The sequence below is a fragment of the Pteropus medius genome, unplaced genomic scaffold (genome assembly GCF_902729225.1).
Source record: "Pteropus medius unplaced genomic scaffold, Ma_sr-lr_union100, whole genome shotgun sequence".
NCBI classification, from domain to species: domain Eukaryota; kingdom Metazoa; phylum Chordata; class Mammalia; order Chiroptera; family Pteropodidae; genus Pteropus; species Pteropus medius.
Window position 1 is genome coordinate 6,578,622 of NW_024346771.1, and position 23,677 is coordinate 6,602,298.

Consider the following 23,677-nt stretch of genomic DNA (forward strand, 5'->3'; position numbering starts at 1 on the left):
ACCTGTAGCTGAGAGTAAAATGAAGAGATCTAGGTATAAATTCAAGTTCAACTGCCAACAGGCCATGGGGTCTTGGTAGAACACAACTAGCCTAAGTATACTCATTGTCTTTATCTGCAAGATAAAATTGAAGAGTCTGGTAACTAACTTTTCAGAACTTGAGAATCTGCTATTTTTATGTGTTTATTAGGAAGGACAACATCTTTATCTTCATGCCCATGTGTATGTAACAGCATGAAAAAATTCTCATTCTCCCCAAATTTTACATCACATCTTTCCAAATGTGCTGGACACTTTAGAAAGATTTTATTCCCATGAATCTCATTTTTGTGTGGCTTTACTTACTTCTTACTTTTTTGATCTTTCATATAACTTATTTTTTTGCTTCGTTGGCTCAGCTTCTTATATGTACCAAAATAAACTGAAGTTACTCCCAACTTATAACTCCTTAGGGAAAATACTACACTGACTTGATAAATCATAAAGTTGCAGAGATCCCCCAAAATGCTACTTCTGCTTTCACATCGGTAGGGAATTATTATTCCTATTTTCAGGTGAATCATGTCAAATGTAGTGAGGGCACACAAGAGAAATAGAGGCTCTTGCACTTGCACTCAAGGCAGACACAAGGAATTGAGATGTTTCTCTGGAAGCAATGAGCATTTGTCTAGATGACACTTGGAGGTTTTCTATGAATGACAATAGTCACGTTTTTAAAATTTGATTCAGACTCAGTTCAAGGAAGCATCATCATGATGAATATGCTTGGGGTACCAAGGACCAACTGAAGAGTTTCATATAAAATTGCTTTTAGCGAAGCCATGTAACCAATGATGTAAATTGTCAATAAGAGTGATATGGAAGCCAAGAGGATAAATGCATATGTATTTGTTAGTTGGTAAGAGAAACCACATAAGAAACCAGGAGAAGACAGTAGAAGAATCACCACATAAGAATCACTGGTAATATCAACCAAAATTGTCTAATCAAATAGTTCATTTTAGGATTTTAGGGCTGTGAAGATATACAGGCTTTGAAGGTTAAGAAACCCTAGTCTGTTCTTGGCTCTGCTGGTGTAAAATCTGTTTAATTCTTGATTCTGGCCAAAGCAATGTCTCTGGCACTGTTTTCTCAACTACGTAATGTGAAAATATGAATAGCTTTTTACCATTAAGTATTCAAAGAGTTAATTATAAGTTTTCTGGCATACAAGTATGTCTCTTTGATTTTTTTTTAAATTAGAGGCATTGCTCTAATTCTCAAACAGCTTGCAGATTAAGTATGAACCCCAATTAAATGACTTTCGGCTGCCCTAATTATAATACTACAATTTTTTGTTGGCTATGTTCTTTCAACCTTATGATAAACTCTAGACAAGATGCAGACAATTAAAAAGAAAAATATGTTAAAAAGGTTGAAAAATCAAATACCTGCAAGAGCCAGGAAGGTGATATGAATGATTGAAGTTGTCCTAGTGGGGAATGTACAATGCTTGAGGAACTGCCCTTAGTGCAGCTGAGCTTTGCCATGCAGGAAAATAGGTTCATTGCTAACAGATCTCAGTTCTTCAGTGAAAGACTTACTACAATTTTTTAAATAGTTTTATTTTAAAAAATTGGCATCCAGTTAAAATAAATACTGGGTGGGCAGAAAATTTGTGACTAAGGAATGTAGGGTTTGTGTGTTTGTGATTGCAGGATGAAGGAGGATGAACAGTGAAGTTCATGGGGAAAGATACCATACCACATAAATATGAAGCATACACAGGGGTCCAAAGTCAAGACAGACCATGGGGCATTAAAGATCCATTAACAGTTCAAAACGCCTTGCGCCCTGGTGTCAGAGCAGGAAGATGGAAAAATAAGTGGAGGCCAGATTTTTCATAATATATAAGCTGTGCTAATATATCTAAGAAATTGAGCTTTATTCTCAGGACAACAACTATTGACTGTAGGGTATCAAAAAGTACGGGCAATTTTTTTTTTTTTTATGTGGTTGAGCTCTTTGATTAGAAAGTAGTGCATGGACAGAGTCAAGGCTTAGAGTAGGAAGATCATTTAGAAGATCGTTGCTGAGATTTAAGTGGGGTGAGGGAGATTGTACTAAGACTGGCTCAGGGTGCGGAAAGAAGCAGATGGATCCATAGATATCTGGGAAAGCAGACTCACAGGGCTGGTTAGTGGAAGAAAGGATATGAGTGAGAAAGAGGAGGGAAAATTGTGGCTACATTTCTCTATAGTATTCAAGTTTTACAGAGATTCACACCTCCAGTGCCACTGTACAGGTAATAACGAGATAACACTGTCCGAAAATGAAGAGTGCTGACAACCTAACTGGGTGTGACTGTGTGAGTGGGGAAAATCTTTTCAGAATGATCCTATTCTTAGTCTACATATTACTTCTTTATAAAGAAAAGAAAAGGAGCTTAGCCTCTAGTTTTTCTCTCTTGTAAAGATTAAAAAGCAGTCAGGTAAAGACTAAAATTTAGTTTATAGTTCATTTTATTGTATTTTGTCAGCACAGGAGAATGCTGAAATGACTCCCTTATTATGGGTCATTCTCACTGTGCTCTATAGGTCTCTAACCTCAAGAATGGCATTTCTGTTAGAGAAACAACCCAGCCACCTTCTCCATTTGTGAACTTGGCTAAGTCATATGCAAAAAAAAAAAAAAGTGCAATAGATTCTGCATTCTCCACCTCTACTATAAATGCTGCTGAGAAGACATATGAAGAGTTATTCAAATCTACCACAGGGAGTGACTACTAGATAAGGGAAAACAGAAAACAAAACATTAGACTTCATAAATCCTCTCCTCTTTATTCTGCACAATTTCTAAGAAAGAAATAATGAAGCCTCCTCTGTGATCTGCTTGTATTTATAATTGATTTGTCTTGTGGTTAAAGGAAATTTACTCATTAAAATTGAGAGAGACAGTAGAATGCAGTATGGGTTTGACCTATTGGTCAGCTTGGGCATCACTTACCAGAATAGAAAATGTGATGGAGTTTTATTGTTACTTCAGGATAATAAACTAGATTAATCGTTTAGTAACGTTCTGTCTTTAGATGCAAACAGTGACTGTCATACGTGTATTTATGGGTCTGATGACCTGGTGTGATTCAGGGAAGACAAAATTCCCCCTATTCCACTCTATATTCCCACTATCCCCATTGCCAATTATTTCCTCAACAACTCTGCCAGGCCGATTGACGCCAGAAATTTGTTTAGGTTGCATATTCATTTATTTAACTTACAGCTCTTGTTCTTGTGTAACATCTACATTCCCAGGTTAAGATAGCACATATGAAATTTATATCTGTTTCCACCTTGGTAGGAATATATTTTATCTGGTCATTTGTTGGACCAAGATTTAATAAAGTTGAAATATAAAAGACTAGAAACAAATGAGGGTCAGAAAGAAGAGATGATAGAGAAAATAAATGACAAGCCAGTTCTACCCTTGTCGTTTTCCAACACACCTTCACCCTCTCCCCATTAGTGCTCCTTGTAGACCTTGAAGACCTGAATATCCTTCATTATCCGTGTTCATAAACTTAAGCTTAAAACACTGGATTTTTAATAGAATTTGGGCTCTTTAAGTCTGGTCAAATACCTTCTCTGGGATCTTGCAGAATTCTCAACACAAAATAAATATCTGCTGATGGGTTTTAGTTTAATCTCTTGGTTTGGTGTCTCTCAATGCATATTTTTCTGACTTTTGAGATGTATGCTAGTAGAATCCTAAAATTTCTAACATTAACAAAAAACTCCATCATTTCAAATATACTCTCTTCTTGAACAATTTTCAATGGGCATTGCAGGTCTTTCTGAAAACTTTAAGATGTACCTTCAGCAGAAAGTTGGGGTACAACCCTTTTCTGTATTCCAGAAGGAAAAATTCATCTTCCAAATAATAATCTGGGAGTAATCGCTAAGATCAATCAGCATTTATATATATGACCTACCAGTTCTCACCATTATGAGGATTGAAAAGAAGGGATAGAAAAGAGCAGTGATTGAGAATGTACTGTATTCTTTGATCTTAGCTAAGCATTACCATAATCACGTGAAATAGACTTATTCTTATTTTATAGATCAAGTAGCTGAGGTTTAAGTGAGTCAGTTGTTAATGTGGCTAATCATCTAGTAACTTGGAGTTTGAGGCCATGTGTGTCTGGTCCTGAAGTTCATCTCTTTCTAGTCCAATGCACTGAGCTGCGTGCATTACAAAGCAATTTGTAGTTTTCTAACTCCATGAACCTAACGGCTTGCTTCTAACTTTGCCAGAGGGACAATCTAGCTCTATGCATTCCACTTTAGATAAATGTCTGCTATAGATCAAAAACACTTTTTATTTCTTTTTAAAAGGACATAGCAAGTTCTTATCTTAAAGTTTGTATCTTAAATTTATAAAGTACGGTATTCTACATGAACTATAATCTTTTTAAAGGTTTTTGGGTGTGTGTTGTAGGCTATTTTTCCCAGCCTGAAAAGGCTTGCATTTTCTCCAGGTTCTTTAAATTCCTAATTCTCACCATAAACTTCAATGGAAAAGTCCACCACAGCATAACAACAGAACAATAGTCAGTTGTTACCAATGCTGATATTAAACTTAAAAAAATTTGAACCCTATAATATCTTATATTTTTGTGTATATGTGTGTGTGTTTTACCCCTTAGGGGGAACATCATCAAAACAGAAAGGCTTCCTGGGATGCATACGCTCCTTACACTTGAATGGGCAGAAACTGGACCTGGAGGAGAGAGCAAAAGTTACTTCTGGAGTCCGGCCAGGATGCCCCGGCCATTGCAGTAGTTATGGCAGCATCTGCAACAACGGGGGCAAGTGTGTGGAGAAGCGCAGTGGATACTTATGTGATTGCACCAATTCACCATATGAAGGGCCCTTTTGCAAAAAAGGTACAACATGGATTTCTGTTCTACCATGTGCTGTATGGTTAGCACGTACAGGCCATGACCAAGTCATAGAATCCTATGACCTTAGAGAGTCCTCAAACTATCATTTACTCTCCCTCAATTTCTCTCTGTGTAGAAACCCTGCATACCTCCTCAAAAGAAATATTCATACACATTATCACTGTTTGTGGACACTGGCAGTACAATTGTACCAAGTGGACAGATAGTAACAGGCAACAGATTCTTCTTGGCCAAGAGCCAGCCGAGGAGGAGTGACTGTTCTTTCTGTTGTATCACGTAGACTCTCATTTCTCCTCTGTCAACCAGATCAGGTGGAGTATAATGACCCTTCCAGTTTTAATTCTTCAGTTCATAAATGTAATCAAAGAATCATAGAATTTGGTTTTGGAAGAACATTAAAGACCCTTAGGGCATCTTAAATTATTTTTAAAATAAGAAGAGTATAGATAAATTAGTAAAATCTGTATTATGTATCTAGTAAAATCTCTCTGTTCTGTACATGATGTGATTGGGGTCTGAGGCTTTAAAGACCTACCTCTGAGTCTTATAAATTCATTGCATTGACAAAAGCTAACCATAATGGATATACACCTTGAACAAGGAATAATGAATGGTCGTAGTGTAAATTATCTAAATAAATTCAAGATAATTTTACAAACTATAAAATTTCATTTTTAGAGGAAATACTATTTTTTCAAATACGACAAAAGATTTAGTCTACCATCAGTCTTCACAGAATTGTAAAGTTTATTTTATTGATTAAAAAAATTTGTTGAGTAAATAATGTAAAAGATATTTCAAGAGCAGTGTTTAAACCATTAAAACATTTTAATCACCATTTGAAACATCATTTATACACAAATAATAAAGGCAGCTATAAAAATTCTTGTAAATTAATTAAAACATTTTTCCCAAGCACCTCTGCCAAACAATGCTTTATTTAGTCCAACTTCCTGTTAGAACTTAAAAACAATAAGGAAAGGAGCACCCAGTATTGTCTTCAAGAGATCTGTAATTCAAGCTTTTTATCCATCTTCAATGGCCTTCTGCCCAGTAAGTGTGAATTACTGGCTCGATATGGCTGGTCAAACTCTTCATCCATTTGCACTGGCCTTCTCAGTTAGTGTGAATTACTTGTTTGTCATTGCTGGAAAGTATCTTGCTTTGGAGAAAATTAATGGTACAAATTTTAGAGACGACAGAGTGTTGGGCCCTGCAAGAGAACTTGAAATAAATCAGGGCCTTTTCTGGTAGGCTCTTAATGTTACTTAAGATAAGCAAAGTGCTGCTGGGTTTTCCCAGAGGTCTCTAAACAACTTTCCTGAAAAGTTTGAATGACACGCTTAGACTGGTCCCACATGCTAAAAGAAGCAAATACAGAATAAGCACTAGCAAGCTCTGTCACTAAAGTATACTAACATTGTTTTACAGGATCTATATCCAGGCTTCTGTTGGGGGAAAAAAAATAGCAGACTTCTCTGCCTTTATCCAGGAATATTGTTCAAACATCTCATAGATCATATTCTGAATTTAGCCTAATTTTTCATTGGCTCCTTTCTCTGAAACAGCTCCTATAAATTATCTTCTGTACATGCCACTGTATCTTTTGACTGAATTTGTTGAAATGTCCTCTGTGCTCTCTTCCCACTTTTTATTTTGATCTACAAGCAAAATAGACACATATGTGCTTAGCTTTTTCAGCTTGTTTCATATTTCATTGTTTCCAAACTTTCTCCATTTCATAAATCTAAAGAAATGATTCTCTTTATATTCAGCAGTTCCAAAGTCTGTGAGATGAACCTTTTTACCAAGTCTATTAGCCATGCCAATTGCCTCTGGGAAACGTGGCTTGGAAGTGAAATGGAGCCATTAACTACAAGATGGTCCTAAACATGGTTGCTCTCTATTGGGGCAGTCTTCTATGCTAACTTTCTATGGCATGTATATTTCAGGGTGTGTAAATACCGGAAATATCTGGGGTAGAATTAGTGACATTTATCTATTAGCTATGCCTGGGCTAGAACCATAGACAATGAACCTACTTTCTCTTTCTGTTTATGGTACAAAGAAATAATAATCATAAATTTAGGTAATAATTATTGACTGAAATATTTGTTCCTCATCCCCAGTCTAATAGGGAGAATGATAATGTCTACATTTAACATATGAGAACCTTGAAGGTCATGGAGGTTTAGTGACTTATTAATAAATGGCAGAGCTGAGGGTCCATCTAACATCTTATTGGTTCCTTTTCTCCTTAATGACCCTAATTTTATTCTCTACAGGAATATAATTCAAATATGTAGTTTTTTGGTTTGTGTTTCTTTCTTATTAAATTATAATGTAATTTACATATCATGGTATTGAACTTGTTTAAATGTGCAATGCATGAGTTTTTAGCATGTTCATGAAGTTGTGCAACCATCACCATCTATTTTAGAGTGTTTTCATCATCCCTAAAAGAAATCTATACTCATTAGCAGCAACTCTTCATTCACCTCTCCCCTGAGTTCCTGGAAACCACTAATCTATTTTCTGTCACTATGGATTTACCTGGTCTGGGTATTTTATTTATATGTGGCCTTTTTCTGTCTGGTTTCTTTCAATTAGCATGTTTTCGAGGTTTAATTATGTGTAGAATTGACCATATTTCATCCTCTTTTATTTCCAAAAGAGGATTCCATTCTGTAGATGCACCACATTTTGATTACTTATCCATTTATCAGTTGTTATTATTATTATTATTATTATTATTATTATTATTATTATTATTTTGCTATTATGAATAATGTTGCTAGAACATTTCCATACTTTTTTTGTATGGACTTCGGTTTGCTATTCCCTTGTATGTGTGCCCAGAGGTAGGACTGCTGGGTATTATAATAACTGTATGTTTAACTTTTTGAGAAATTGTCAAACTGTTTTTCAAAGTGGTTGCTCTATTTTACATTCTTACCTGCAAAGTATGAAGATTCCAGTTTCTCAGCATTCTCACCAATACTTGTTATCGCCTGTCTTTTTGATAATAAACATTCTACTGTGAATGTGTGAAACAGTATCTCATTGTGATTTGACTTACATTTCTCTAATGACTAATAATGTTGAACATATTTTTATGCACTTATCGGCTGTGGATACATCTTCTTTGGTGAAATATCTATTCAAATGTCTTGCTTATTTTTTTTAACTGGGTTATTTTTTTTTATTTGCAGTTGTAGGAATTCTTTGTATAATTTGAATATAATTTTCATATTATATGTATGATTCATAAATATTTTCTCCATTTCCCACTTTCTTGATAGGATCTTTTGAAGAACAAAAATTTTTAATTTTGATGAAGTCTAATATACCTTTTAAAAAACTTTTGTTGCTTGTGTTTTCAGAGTTTTATCTAAGAAAATCATTGTCTCTTCCAAGGCCACAGGATCATTATTATAAGAAAAACTTATTTATGCGTGTTTAATATTATGCCAATTGTTCTATTTATTTTTATTTTATTATTTTATGTTTTTTAAATTAATTGCGATCTGATTTCTAGGTAACTACTAGCTTTGTCATTATCCAAGATTGGTTGTCATGTTTATTCTAATTCTAAATTTAATTATCATTATTAAGACCAGCCATTGTTTATTGAGTTCCTACTATGTGCCATAATTTTATATTCTTCTAATCCTTCTACCCACTACAAGGCTAAATTCACTACTATTTATGTTTGAATAAACTGAGATTAATTGCGATCTTTTGAAAGAACTGCAGAAGGGCACAGCCAGGTTCCAGTTTCCAGGTCAATCAGACTACACAGCTGGCTCAGAGATACATTTCCTCTCCAGCACCACCCTGTCTCCTAGCTACTTCTGTTAGCTCATTCCACACTTTAAGGCCTTGTCAGTGTTGAGCAATTCTTTTAGATCTTCCTAGGCTACTTTGACCCATGGAGATATCTTTGTATTATTTTTTCTGTCACTCACATATCACACCCTAGGCTACGTCCATTGGTGTTATTCTTTTAATGTGTTCTTCTCAGAATATAATCAGTACAGTTTTTTCCACCAGGTAGGTGTTCAAGAGATATTGCTAATGTTGGTATTGTGGTCTTGTAGTAGCATGATGTTCACTGATAAACACCTTCATGTTAAGATTTTTTTTTCCTATTTATCCAAATAGTTTTGGATGTTCAGAAAAAAAATCAATCAGAGGCATAAATATGATCAGAGAACTTAAACTCTTAGTTTATAAAGTATAAGAAACTGAGAGAATAATAGAATCCAGGTTTCTTGCTGAATTTCCCTTATGTTGAAATTGATAATACATAAACACAAAAATTACTGGGGATAGGGAAGAGGGAGGAGACAAATTTTGTAGGACATTTCTAACTAAAAAATTACTTTTCTTTTTAATTTCCTGTCTTAAGTATAAAGAAAAAATGTAATATGCCTATGTTTAATGTTATATAACAGAATGCTTTAAATTATATATACATTTGAACTCACACACAAACATCAAAGAAAAGACATTTTTCTGTTAACTAGGAGATAGTAACTCAAAGTACAGGTTAAATGTCCGCAAGGAAGTTCACTCAGGGAAAATGCTTGAATTAAGTCAATATTTAACCCGAATCTTCACCATCATAAGACTCTGCTTCATATCTTTATAATCTGGAGTACTGATGTTATAACCTTCATGACGAATGCAAAACTCTTAATCTGAACCTTTAGAAAAATGAACTCATATCCTCAATCTGCTAATGATATGCATAAATGTGCAACTTTATCTATTTTTTTTGGCACTTCTACAGGCTGTTATAGCATTTTCACAAAAGTAGAACAAATTTGCAATAGAAATATAAAGGTTAAGCCAGGTTTAATTGTGTTCTAGGAGCCATCAATTCAATCAGAGAATTCCATGTGGAATTAGAAACATCCCACATATCATTTAGAAAAAAAAATAAATTAATTATGCCAATATACATTCCTGTTTACTGTGCTATTTTTATGAAAGATGTTTGCTGCCAGATCTAATCTATGTTGCTCTATAAAGGACCTTTTACTCCATACCCTGATACTCTATATAGATAAAATTGAAAGTGAACTTAAGAGTAGCCTTGATTAAAAGAAGAAAATATTTCAGCATTTGGATGAATGTGCAGTAAATAAACAGATTTTTATTTAATGAAGAAAATCGGGATGGGTTCAGGTTAAATTATCTTCTAATATGAGAGTTCATGAGTTCAAATTGTGCTGTGTAACTCTCCTAAGTGCTGTACACACATCAACTCATTTATCCACACAGAAATATTGTTGAGGTAGATCTTATGTTATGCTTCCCATTTGCCAGATGAGAAAATAATCTTCACAGAGTTCCCTAACTTGCCTGGGACCACACAGCTAGTATGAAATCCAATGAAGCTTTAGATCCAGTGCTGAAGCCAAACCCTGTGCTAATTCCATTAAACTAACAGTTGGAAGGAGGACATTATAAAGGAAAGATTGGGGGATTTGCATATTCCCGCTAATTGAATGTCATCAGTTTGTAGATGCTTCCTTTCTTTATGGTGGTGGCAGAACTCTCTCCAATGTGTCATGTGATAGGAATTGTTTCTCATAGGAAGGCTTATTTGCCCAAGCTGTTGCTCTCTTTGGGGACTGAATACTAATTCTTAGACATCTGAAAACTTGAGTCTGGGAGTTGAATACTAATACTCTTCTTGCTGTTTCCATGGACCCCCTCTCTTCTGTTTCAATGGATCTTCACTCTTCACCAAACACCACAGGGTATTACTGTTGCCTCTCCCAATGTTCTGCTCTCAGTAATTTAGAGCTTACTTAAGACCCTCTTGATACACAAGTAAAACACAAACCAGAACTATTAGCATTTCAATTTTGAAAGTAAGATGGTCTCAGTGAATTTCTCTACTCTATGCTGGAGGCAGGGACATCTTATCTTTTGCTTTTTGAAAAATGAGTTGGACACATGATAATTTTCTGCAAATGTATGTTAAACTTACCTACATTTCTCAGTGGATATCCTAGCTCTCTCTTCTAGCTATGCAACCTTGTTCAAGGTTCTTACCCTAGGTAAGACTCATGTTTCTCATTTGTAAATGAGAATGACTCTGCCACTTCAAAATTATTGTGGGAAGCATACCATATAATTAATGTACAAACCCTCACACAGTGCCTGATGCATAGGAAACAATAAACAAGTTATTAATGTATTCTGAATCATAAATTAAAGATTTTAATATGTGTTTTCCACTTTTATATTTTGCAGAGGTTTCTGCTCTCTTTGAGGCTGGCACTTCGGTTACTTACATGTTTCAAGAACCCTACCCAGTAACCAAGAATATAAGCCTGTCATCCTCAGCAATTTACACAGAGTCAGCTCCATCTAAGGAAAACATTGCATTTAGTTTTGCGACAGCTCAGACACCCAGCCTCTTGCTCTATATCAATTCTTCTTCTCAGGACTTCCTGGCTGTCCTGCTTTGCAAGAATGGTGAGTATTGGTGGTATGAAGCCTGATAGAATATCATGCTGGTCTATAAGGACAAGGTATGCCATGTAGAACTCTGCATAATTTCAATCTAAATTTGGCCCTACCTAGACAGCTTATTTCCAGACCTCCAGCCAAACTCTTGATTAAACTTTACCTTTATGAATTGCAATTGGTTTTCCAGGCCAGTGTCAATTCATTGCTGAAGTCTCAAATGTATTGACTTAAATTTGCCTCAACTGTGCAGCAGTAATTATTATTTATTCTGTACTTGAATTCATTAAGAGTAAAGGAGAAGATCATAAGCATATCTAAATTTCAGAAGGACATTTGTCACATATATCCTGTCATCTTTACTGCAGTCTCCTTTACTGAAGGCTGTTAAAACAACTAGCATAAATGCAGGCTGTATTAATAGAAGTTGATTGCCTAGGTCTTGGAGAGAAGTAGCATATGTGAGTCATAACCTTGTGGAATATGGTCTCTGTTCTGAGGATCAGATTTTGAAAAGAATGTGGACAAAATGGAATATGCGAAGATAAGAGGGAGAAAGGAGCTAGAGAACCTACTTCATAGGAGGGATGTTGAAAGATACCTGTTTTGATAGCTGTTAGAAAAAATCAGGTTTTCTTCCCTGACTACTTAATTCTACCCTGAAATAATGACTATTAATATAGTTGTAGCCATAGACTCTATGATATCAAAATATCAGGGGTGTAACAATTATTAGGATGGGCAAAGAGGGCAAAGATGTGGACATCCCTGTATTCTGGTCTCAGAAAACATTTTCTTGTGATCAAGAATATACTTTTCCTCTTCCTGCAATTTGCTGGCACAATGAGATGAGTCTGGGCTTTAGAAACATCCACTATGGAGATGGGCTGTGGTGGGACACAGGAGGAAGGAGGCCTGAGGTGTACATCATTCACTGCGTCCTCTACAGACCTTAAGCAGAGACTCTAACTATCTCTCTTGGGGGTTCATTCTTTGCTTCCTTTTACTTTTTGAGGGCTTACTCTTTGCTTCATCTTGCTTTAACTATTTACAACATTGAACATAAAGAATGATGTAAAGATCTAAAGCAAGGATCAATATTGGTGGACCTCTGAGTTGAATCAGGCCTAAAGTGCAATAATAATAACAATGTCCAACTAGAAGTAACAGGATTCATTCACTCTAGGAACAATATGATGGAAGCAAAAAGGGAAAGAGAAACTAGAATGATAACATCATTCTAAGACTTTGTTTTTGAAGAGTCTACAAGAGAGGAAGGAAACATAGTTTATTAGACCTCTTATTAATCAGCAAATCTTTGTATGATTGGAACCATTATATAAGCATGTCAGTTCTTAAACTGGGACCCCATAATGTCTCTGTGAGATTGATAAGTCTGGCTGAGGACACTGAGGCATGAATTAACTGATTAATGTAGGCCAGCCAGCTCATTCATGACACAGGTGGGGCTAGAAGACAGAACTCCTTCTATCCAACCCGACAACATTTCCTCTAAACTAGATGTGGTTGGATTATAAGTAAGATACTTCCAGAGCATTGAAATACAAGATTTCCCCCAAAGCATCTTTTGGGGGTGGTCTCAAAGGCACATTCGGACTTGCCAGGTCATGTCAATGGATATAGACAATAACAGGAATCACTATGTCAGACTAAATATATGCTATTCTATTTACTCTATTATAATATATGTACATATAAATAAATGTACACACACAAACATATATATATATGTGTCTATCTATCTATCTATCTATCTATCTATCTATCTATCTATCTATGCTGGGCACTATTATAATTAATTCACACAGCACTTAATCCTCGATTGGTGGTATTAACAAACCCAATATCTTACAGTTGTAGAAACTAAGACAGATAGATGTTAAATATCTTGATTAAAATCCCACAGCAAGTAAGGAGAAGAGCTGAGTTTAATTCTCCCTCTTAAGTTTGATAGCATATTCTGTATTCTTCACCACAAGAGCTAAACCGTGTTATTTATTTTTGAAACACAACATGTTTTAAATAACTCGAATTTATTTAATTGAAAAGCATTCTTGAATTCTGCTTTATCCCCTATTTTCTTATACTCTAAAGCTAAACTTGATCCCATAGATATTTACATATTTTTAACCCTGGCTAAATGAAAGAAACAAGGAAATACTTGTGTCTTACTTATCGGTTTGATTGTTTTAAGCTTAGATCTCAGGGTAAGTGTAAAAGCAAAGGCTTGCACCTCAGTCTAATGGGAAATGGGTGTCCAAGCCATGGTTAGTGATGGAATGCCCCCTCCCCTCACTCAACGTCAGAAAGTCACCCCTGCACATGCCCTCACCCTGACCCATTCCCTCACCATTGCTCTAGGGAACTCTTATTACAGTAGTCAGTGGTGGCTGACTCAATGATTCAGGTTCCTGGACATTTCCTGTCATCTCTCTTTACTACAGTGGTGCAACTAAGATACGTGCTTCTTCATTTATTAGTCTCATTACATAGTATCAAGGACTATGGAAACCAACAAAGATAAGCAGGATAGGATTTTGTTTAAACATGATTAAAAAAAAAAAAAAGGACTCAAAAACTGCCTTAAACTTTCTGGAAGTCAGTCTAGATATATGAGGAAGTGAGGTTGCCCAGATTTCTCAAGCCATCTAAATAGAAGTTAAATTTTACCTAACTTTGAGAATGAATCTCCTAGGAATTGGGGGATTATAACAAGAGAGTAAAATACCTTGAGAGATAATGAATTCCTTGACATTGGAGGTCATCAAATAATAATTAAATGAAAGTTTATTAAATGTGGAAACTTTAATAAGAATTCCAACAGTGGATGACAGAGAAAAAACTTCTGAGTGTCTTTTCAGGTATTAGATTTTGTGATTTCTTAATCCTTTCTTGTATAGTCTTACATTTATATTTCTTTCTGCTAGGGTTTCAGTTGCAGACTGTGAAATACTTTTTATGGGGAATTAAGAATCGGTACCTTTACAGCTTGTTCCCAGTATGTTAATAGTATTCAGCCACTGACATAATTGCCAGTGAATAATATTGGTGACACTGTATTATAAAGAGGTAGGAATATTCTTACTGTGACTTGGATACACTTTGGTGGAAAATACACCTCTGAAAATACTAATGGAAGTTAAGAATATTTACAGATTAAAAAAAGAGAGAGAGATTAGGGCAGCAAAGATGGTAAAGGGTTAACTGAAAAAAGCTTTTCTCTGGAAAGCTTGTAAGATTGATTCACACTCTCTGAGATGGCGTTAAGAGTCTTTTGTTGGTACAGTTTTCTTAACCTTACTTTGATTTAAGACACCTTTGAGAATCATGTGGGAATTATGATGAGAGGATCACTCTTAAAAGGAGTTCTTTTTGTTCTCCCCAGGAGGAAGAAAATGCCCACAGCCATGTCATACAAAATGGCTAGAATTGCAGCACTCTGGGTTAAGAAGTCAGGGGTGGGGAAGACAGGTAGATGAACTGTGTAAACACTGAACAAAAATTTTATCTTGCAAATTTATTTAATAAGGGTGTCCAGGCCAGAGGAAAGAAGACCAATGTGACTCAAAGTCATGTTTGCAAGTCTCTCCCTGGAAGGGATTGGATTTGGCAGGTTCTTTGCCCTTTATCATTTTTCTTGAAATTTCTCCAAATAGAGACTTATCCGGGTTAAGCTGCTACTATCATTTCAAATGAAAACAAGAAGAACGAAAAGGAAGAAAAAGATTTTAATTCTTGGTAAGAAAGAATAGAGGCAGAAGAGGAGACATTTCTGGGTCACAGGGTCCTTAGGAAGGAGAAGTTATAATTCCATAATCTGGGGCTTTGGCCCACAGGCAACTTCTCAGAGATGTGGCAATTGGAGGAGAAGGAGCATTTGAAAGAGGCAATGATAAGAGTGTTCTAAAGATACACTTCTTAACTTTCACAGCACTTTATGCTCTGCCTTCACCATGGCGCTATGGAAATATCCTTTGAGCTTTACACTTTACTATTCACAGAGTGTCTAATATGTGGCCGACACTATTTTATGTACTGGAGAGACTGAGATAGACAGGAACCCGCTCTGCCTTTAAGGATCTATTCTGGGAATGAAGATATAACAAATACTAAGGATGCCAATATAAAGTAGATGCTAGAATAGATTCTGTTAGAGGTAGAGTAAGGCAAAGATGGAAGAGTAACCAATTCTTTCTGCAAGGGAGTCAGAAAAGGCTTTGTAGAGATAGTGACCCTTGTGTTGGGCCATGAAAGATGAGTAAGTGTTCTCTAGGCAGACATTATTTTCTAAATCCATTTATTCTCATTGCAGATAGATAGATAGATAGATAGATAGATAGATAGATAGATAGATAGATAGATGGATAGATTTTCTTTCCCCAATTTATTCTCCTTTCTTCTCTTTCATCATAAGTCCTTCTTGGCTCCTTGATGGTAGGAAAAAAAATCAAATATAGAATACATGCTAACTTTAAGGCCATCAATATGTGGTGAGATCACTTGGGTACAAAATTGAAATAAGGCTTCCATTCACCTTCCCATGGTAGCTGCCCAGCTGCCTTCCAATACTGAATGGTTGCTCTGACTTTGCTCCTTTTTATTTATCTTTTTAAAACATATACATTCATAAGATACACTGTCTGCATTTGGATTGCACAAACCTTGGAGGGAATAATGATGAACCTAGACACTTTACATTTCCAACAGACTGACTCCAGGGAGACAGGGAAAAGGAGGGATCCAGAGAAGAAGCATCTTCAACAAATCTCAACAGGCCAACCCTAGGACAATCCCCGATGCTGCCGCCTGCCACACATTTTCTGATAGGAGCATATGGCATATGCTTGACTTCCTCAGAGCAGCAAGAATCCTGAAAAACAGCCTGAGAAAAGCATGCCTTGGAGGTCTTTTTCCTTGGTCTTACTACTCCCTGACCACTCCAGTCTTTGGGCTTGTGTCGAGCAACACTTTGCTACTTTTGAACTTAAAATTCTCAAGGCTTCTGATATCTCCCAGACTCTGTTTAGGTTGGTTTATTTCCTGTATTTCTGGGCTTTCCGATAATCTCTTGCTAGGTGACACCAGGTCCTGCTGGCAGGTCCATTTTCCATTTCAAATTAACGTAGTTATGAAACACCGTGACCCTGAGAGGGCAATCAAGAGTCCTTCCTCCTCACTTCTCCCTCCTAGAATAAGGACAGTGATATGGGAGAGAACAAATCGCATCTCCAGTATCATATCGTTAATCCACTGAGCCAGGGGGTGGGCCCAAGTGAAGAAATGAAGGCATGATGAGGATTTTTTATGTTGTGGTGTGTTCAAATAGTCCTTGAAGATTGTTATGGACAGAATGGTCTCTCCCTCCCTAAAATTAATATGTTGAAGCCCTGAATCTTCCTGTAGCTGTGTTTAGAGTAAGAAGGTAATTAAGATTAAATAAGATCATAAGAGAAGAACCCTGATCTGATAGGGTCAGTGTTTTTATAAGAAGAGACACCAGAGCTCCGCTCCCGCTTCCGCTCCTGGTCCTGCTCCTGCTCTGCCACATGAGGACATGGTGAGAAGGTGGCTGCAAGCCAAGAGGAGAGTTCTTACTGGACACTCAATTGGCTGCTGCCTTGAACTTACTGGCCTCCAGAACTGTGAGAGAATAAACTTCTCACTGATGTTTGAGTCACCAGTCTATACTATTTTGTTATAGTAGTTCAATCCATCTAAGAAGATCAAATGAGACAATGTAAGTAGATGTGCTTGACAGATGTAAAGAATAAAACACTGCATTTTATTGATGTTTAATAATAATAACAATAATAATAATAAACAATAATATGGAAGCTACTAGGTCATGCTGGCAGTCCTATCCTCAGACGGACCATCATTGTGAAAAGAAAAAATGCAAGCTTGGGTTATATGAGCATAATATGAATGTCAACATTCAGGATAATTGGGATTCAATTTTAATACAAAGAGGACATGGAAATCCTCCATTGTCTAGAGGCAGAGCACCTAATGGGGGGATATTGCCTTGAGGAAGGAGAAAAATGAGACGCAGGGTTCCCACCCAGTGCAGTAGCTGCTGTCATTAGTCACAGGCAGCAGTGTTTGATATACAAAAGCATGAAAATGGAAAACTCTAGTCACAGCTTTCCCAAATACTCTCTGAACCAGATCTTTGGGGAACTTGTATGATGTGTCTAAAAGAAAGACAGATAGAAAGAGAAAAAAATATATATTTAAATGGCTGAAGTGAAAGGTATATGCAAAGAACTAATGAAGAACTCTGCTAACTACAAGGCTAGGCTCGATGATGTACAGCTGGGAGACATGGCTAAACACATGGAAAATTCCCACGTCAACCCCAAGCACTCTAGCTGTGCGGCATCAAGGAAACCAAACTAGAGGCAGCAACAGTGGCTGAACCAGTGCTCTAAGGCCCTGAGTGAAAAGCTGTAATCAAAGATGAGTATGGAAATGAGGCTAAGAAATACAACACAATACATTTAACTCTACAAACATCCATTTAATGCCTACTATATGCATGCGCTAGAACTGTCATATCAAAATGCCACAGTATTAATCTACAGAATTTATTTTCTCACAGTTTTGGAGACTGGAAATCTGAGATCAATGTGCCTACAAGGTTAGTGTCTGGTGAGAGCTATCCCCTTGGGTTGCAAATGCTTACTTTCTCTCTGTGTGAGCACATAGCCTTTCCTCATTATGTGTGTAGATAGAGAAGAGAGGAGAGGAGAGAAGAGAAGAGAATCCAAATATGCTTTCTGGTGTCTTCTGAAAAGAACATTCATTGTATTGTATCAGAGCTCTACCCTTATAACCTCGTTTAACCATAATTATTTCTTCCGAGGCCATATCACTAAATACAGCTATTACTGGGGGTTCGGCTTCAACCTATGAATTTAAGGGGGACACAAACATTCAGTTCATAATACACACCATGTGCTATATGATTTTTTTATGAGCACATACATGTCCTATGGGCTCATAAAAAAAAAAAAAATGAATGTGGTATATTTGGCTTCAAGGAAATTCTTGAAGTTGGGTTCCAATGCACAATTCCCCTTCATAATGTCAGTACCCAGCTCATAGTTGGTCTCAGTATTCTTGGATGCACTTATGTACTTTAAATCTAGTAGGAGAAGAAAGTACATACCTAGAAAGTGTAGGAACACCCCCACAGAGTCAGGAGAAGATGTCATGTGGTTACAGTGGGGCCATGTTGAGAAGAGAAGACAGCTCCTCTCAGTGCATCACCAAAGACTTCTTAGTGCAGATGGGCATGAAAATAAATTATATTATCTGAGTATTAATGTTCACAATACTGTTCTTCCTGAGATTCCATTTCGTCATCTGTAATATACATGTGGGAGGCAGGGTGGTTTAGACAGCTAAGGTCTGTGGAGCCTGCAATATTTTTTATTATATTTTCTGAGGGCCTTTAGGATCTTCTTACTTTGTGCTTTCCCAGCTTAAATAACCCAGAAATTTTTCAAAAATTGAGCAACTGTTTGTTTTTTTGATGAGGCTAGTTACTTACAACTGTACTGTGAGAATCAAGAAAATTGTTATTTGCTTGTAGGCTTCATTATGAAAAGAGAAGAGACATGAACTAGGTGCCTTGGTTTCTTCATCTGTAAACTTGAGATAATTGCAATTGTCAAGGGTCTCGTAGCAGTGTCATTGGGGATTAATGATATTCTGTTTGTAAAGGATTTGAAAAAACTCAGATAAAAGATGTGGGAAAAACACAAAGAATGGTTATTACAAAACAGAACAAAGATCTTGCTAGTTACTGAGCCACCTTCATTTACTTTCTAAATTTTTTTTTTTTTTTTTTTTTTAATGTTTAAGCCGGGGGCGGAGTGAATGGAGGACTGAATGTTTAGCTTTTGGTCTAGAACTCTAATTAGAAGCTTAAGGATTAAGAAAGTAGTTAAAGTGTGTGTGAAGAAAGCTTTTCTCAGAGAAAAGACATATTTTTATTCTTTTTAGACCACTTGACCTGTAACACTGACATCTTGAGATGTGAAACCAATTCAGCAGGAAGTCCAAGTTTGGGGCTTATTCAGTTTCTCTGTGCAGATAATTACCTTTTATTTAGCAAGTAAGTCTTGAATTTTCATTATTTCTCTTAATTCAAAGTAATAGATTTTTTCCACTTTTATAAGTAGCTTGACCTTTTGATGTTTAGAAATAAGGACTCTGGAAATGGAATCCCCTAACCTAAAGCTTCAGTGGAGAGGTGGTGAATAGGTTTTCAAGCTTGCGAGTCCAGTTCAGATTCCCAGCACCACCCACAGGAGACCTCCCTTGGTCTCCCAGCTAGAAAACAGAAAATAGCTAATGCTTATCAAGCGCTTAATGTGTGCCAAGATGCAGTTTCAGTACTTTGTATATGTTGATTCATTTCATTCTCAAACATGCTTATGGAGTTACCTTTAACATTTCCCCATTTTACAGATGAGAAACCTTAGGCATAGAAAGGTTAAATGTCTCATCCAGGAAGACATAGCAAGGAACCAGTGGGATTAAAAATCAAACCCCACCAGTCTCACTTTTTAACTTATAATTATTCTGCTCTGTTCTTTGACCTCTCATTGCACTGTGTACTACTCTCACAGAAGCGATCATTTTCTCTTGGTGATAGCTTTCATGTAGGTTATGTGCTCTGTCAGAAATGTCATATTCACTTCCTGCAGTTCTCCACACTGCCTTGTTTACAGAACTCTGTTTAAAAGATGAGTCAGGCAGAAATGATGGGATAATATATAAGGATACTTAAAAATATATTGCCAATAAAAAAGGGTGCAGGACATCTCCTTATATTTGGTAAATTGTACTTTGGTGTACACTGGAGCACACAGGACTATCAAGTGAAAAAAAATTACACTCTTATAGATGCCAATTTCTGTGATGCAAGTTGCAGGGTACAGCTACTGCCCCTAGCTCTGAAACTAGCAAGCTAAATTTGACAGTCACTGTCAATTAACATTTTTAAGTGAAATAGCACATGAGGGAGTGCTACTTTCTTGGAACAAATGGTTTTAATATTATTAATAAGGCTAGGCAGAATATTTTTGGTTCAGAAAAATCATATGTAATACATGCATGTTCTTATTTAAACACAAGAGATGAATGCATAAACTTATTATCCTTCTCTTCTTAAATTCCTCCATAATGACATAGAGAAATTAAAATATATTTATAAAGGTAGAAAGTAAAAAAAAAAAGCGGAACTTAGGAGGTGTAAGAAATATTAACACATTTTAGAAATCAGACAACAGATGAAGGAAGAAGGCTGACTTAGTTATAGTCTCTGTGTAAGCATGAAAATGGAGAGACAGCTTGGGAGAGTCTCAGCCCTGGGTGTTCCATACTCTATGGTGTCTGGAACAAGCCATGATGTCAAGGGAAATGGGGTAAAATTTTTACAAGTAGCTTCTAACTCTAGACCCATTTTTTCCTATCCAGGCAGATAAGCAAGTTCCTTTCCACCTCCATTCCAGCAGTCCAGATACTTATTCTGTAGCACATAACAACTGAACCAGAGTTTTCAAAGCTGAGGGCATGGCTGAGAGACAGAGTTTAAGACAAGCGTAGAGTGGCATTTGTACACTGGGCTGTGGGACCTTTGGCCTTATTGTTTGCCTTTGTCCAAAAACAGAAATGAAATGACTTCTGTACACAGGGCTGTAGGTCCCTTGGCCTTATTTTTTACTTTCTTCCAAGAATTCTTATAGTTGAGCTTTTCTTTCATCATTAGGAGATGAGATGGTTTTTCCATAGAAGAACTGAATAGCCCCATGAAAATATATGTGGGATAATTAGAGTTTATTGACCCATTGAAAAGAATAGTTTTTCCATATCATCAGCTGACAGTGAATCCTACTTGTTGACAAACTCAGCCACTGCATATGGAATCTTCAATACAAAATGCAGTGACTCCATCACACTGTGTACAGATAACCAGGGCCATCAGCTAGTTCAATAATACCTTCAGGATGGAAGATAAAGACCAAGCAAATGAACAAACAAAGATAATTGGATAAAACAGAGATAATACAGGAGACAGAAAAAACATAAAAGATATAATATCTTCATAGAAGTAGTAGAAATATAAATCTATGAAGCAAGAACATGATACTTTAAAATAAAACTGGCAAACAATAAAAAAAGAACCCTTGAAGGTGCAGGGAAATCTTCCAGAACGTTGAACAAAAATGCAAAAAGAAAAATGGACAATGAAAACAAAATAGAATATCAGAGGATCAAAACATGATGTGTAATATTTAATAGGATTTATGGAAAGAGAGAATAGATGGGGAGAGGACATTAGCAAAGATGTAATAGAAAATACTTTATAGAATAAAATAAATCCGATGTAAAAGTTTGCTTCCTTACCCAACACAGTGAACAGTAAAAGACACACTCTAAAGCAAACACTAACTCTGCTAAAGGCAGGACCAAGAAGACTCAGACTAGTAGGGAATGTCTTCACAGAAGCACTAGCAATTTGAAGATAATGGAAGACCATCTTCACAATTCTTAAGGAAAGTGGTTTTCAAACTAGAATTCTAAACTTAGTCAAATTATCAGTCATGTGTGATGGAGGAATAATTTAATACATAAAAAGGCAGAGGTATCTCGTGTCATTGTCTAAGACTTCCTAAATACCTTTACTGAGATACTACTTGATATGCATGTTAGTTATCTGATTCTGTATAAAAAATTACCCTAAAATTTAGCACCTTAAAACAGCAAATACTTATCACTTTATACATTTTTGTGAGGGTTCAGAATTATAGTTTTAGTTTAGCAGGATGATTCTGGCTTACGGTCTCTTTTGGAATCAAACTCTTGGCCAGGCTATAGTAATCAGAAGGGACCGGACAATCTGTTCCCAAGCTTAAGCCTGTGAAGGTTGACAGGAGCTCTCAGTTATTTGTTGTTTGACTTTTCAATAGGGCTGAACAGACAACATGTCAGTTGGTCTCTTACAGAGAAAGCAGTGAAAAAGGTGGGGAGAGGGAGTAAGGGAAGGAGGGAGTGAAGGTGGGAGAGAGAGAGAGATGAGAGACAGAGAGAGAGTACCCAAGAGAGAACCTAAATTTTTTTAAAACCTAAACTCAGCAGTGACATCTAGTACATATGATGTGGAGGGAAGTTACACAAAGATAGGACTACTTGGATGATGGGATCATTGGGGGCCGTCTTAGAGGCTGCTTGCCACAACATGATTCACCAAAAGAAAGAAGTATATAAAAACAAAGATATGGGCTCTTGGAAACAGGTCACCCACCACAAAACAGGCCAGGTGATTCATGATTAACTGCCTTGCAGGAATCCTTGTGAGCAGCCAGTCTAGGCTAATGGTTACCAATTGAGCATAGTTTTGTCTTCCAGGGGACACTAAATCTGGGGACATTTTTACTTATCAAGATGAGAAGTGGTACTGAAAAGAAGTGAATAGAAGCTAGAGAGGTTGCTAAACTTCTTAAAGACCCAGTATATCACCACACACACACATATAACACACACACACTCACACTCACACTCACACACACACAAACACACATACACACAAGAATTATCTGGCCCAGAATGTCAATAACTATAATGTTGAGAAAACCTGAACTAGATTGAGGCATATGATAGAGGGCTTTTGGAGGGAGGCTCTTAGAGAAAATATGTAAGTCATAGACACCAGCAAAAATGATATTGATGTCAGACAAGACAACAAGGACTTTGAAAAGCAACTTAAGCAAAATTGTGGCATACTTGTATTGGAGGCCTGAGGAGGATGAGCCCATATGTGACTGAGTCCAAGCAAGGTAATTCCTCATCTAATCATTATGGGAAGGGAAGGCAAAAATATAATATTTAAAATTCATAAATCAAGAAATAGCAATATATTTAATAAAGTTGAAGGAAAATAATGACTAAAAAAAAAAAAAACTGAAAGAACTAGAATAATTGAATGTGAAGAGGAGGACCTGAGCTTAGGAAGGAGTAGGGCTGGACTTGCTTCCTCAAATTGTCTTTCTATACCATTTGGCTTTTAAAATGTACTATTTTTATAAACTGTATTTAAGTGCATAAAATAAATTCATTATTTGAATACCAAGAAGAAAGTATACAGTTTTATTAATAGAAAACAAGTCCTTCTTCCTACAAATGAGTGCATATAAATATGTAAAAGACATTGGCTGAAGG

General features: G+C 36.3%; 1 protein-coding gene across 2 annotated transcripts in view; it reads left to right on the forward strand.

Moving 5' to 3' along the window:
* Positions 1-23,677, forward strand: part of CNTNAP5 (contactin associated protein family member 5) — a 728,931-nt gene that overhangs the window by 622,694 nt on the left and 82,560 nt on the right. For both annotated transcript variants that reach the window (XM_039876503.1, XM_039876504.1), the window contains exon 19: positions 11,210-11,434. In XM_039876503.1, coding sequence (XP_039732437.1) covers positions 11,210-11,434 — 225 coding nt within the window. The remainder of the gene's footprint in view (positions 1-11,209; positions 11,435-23,677) is intronic.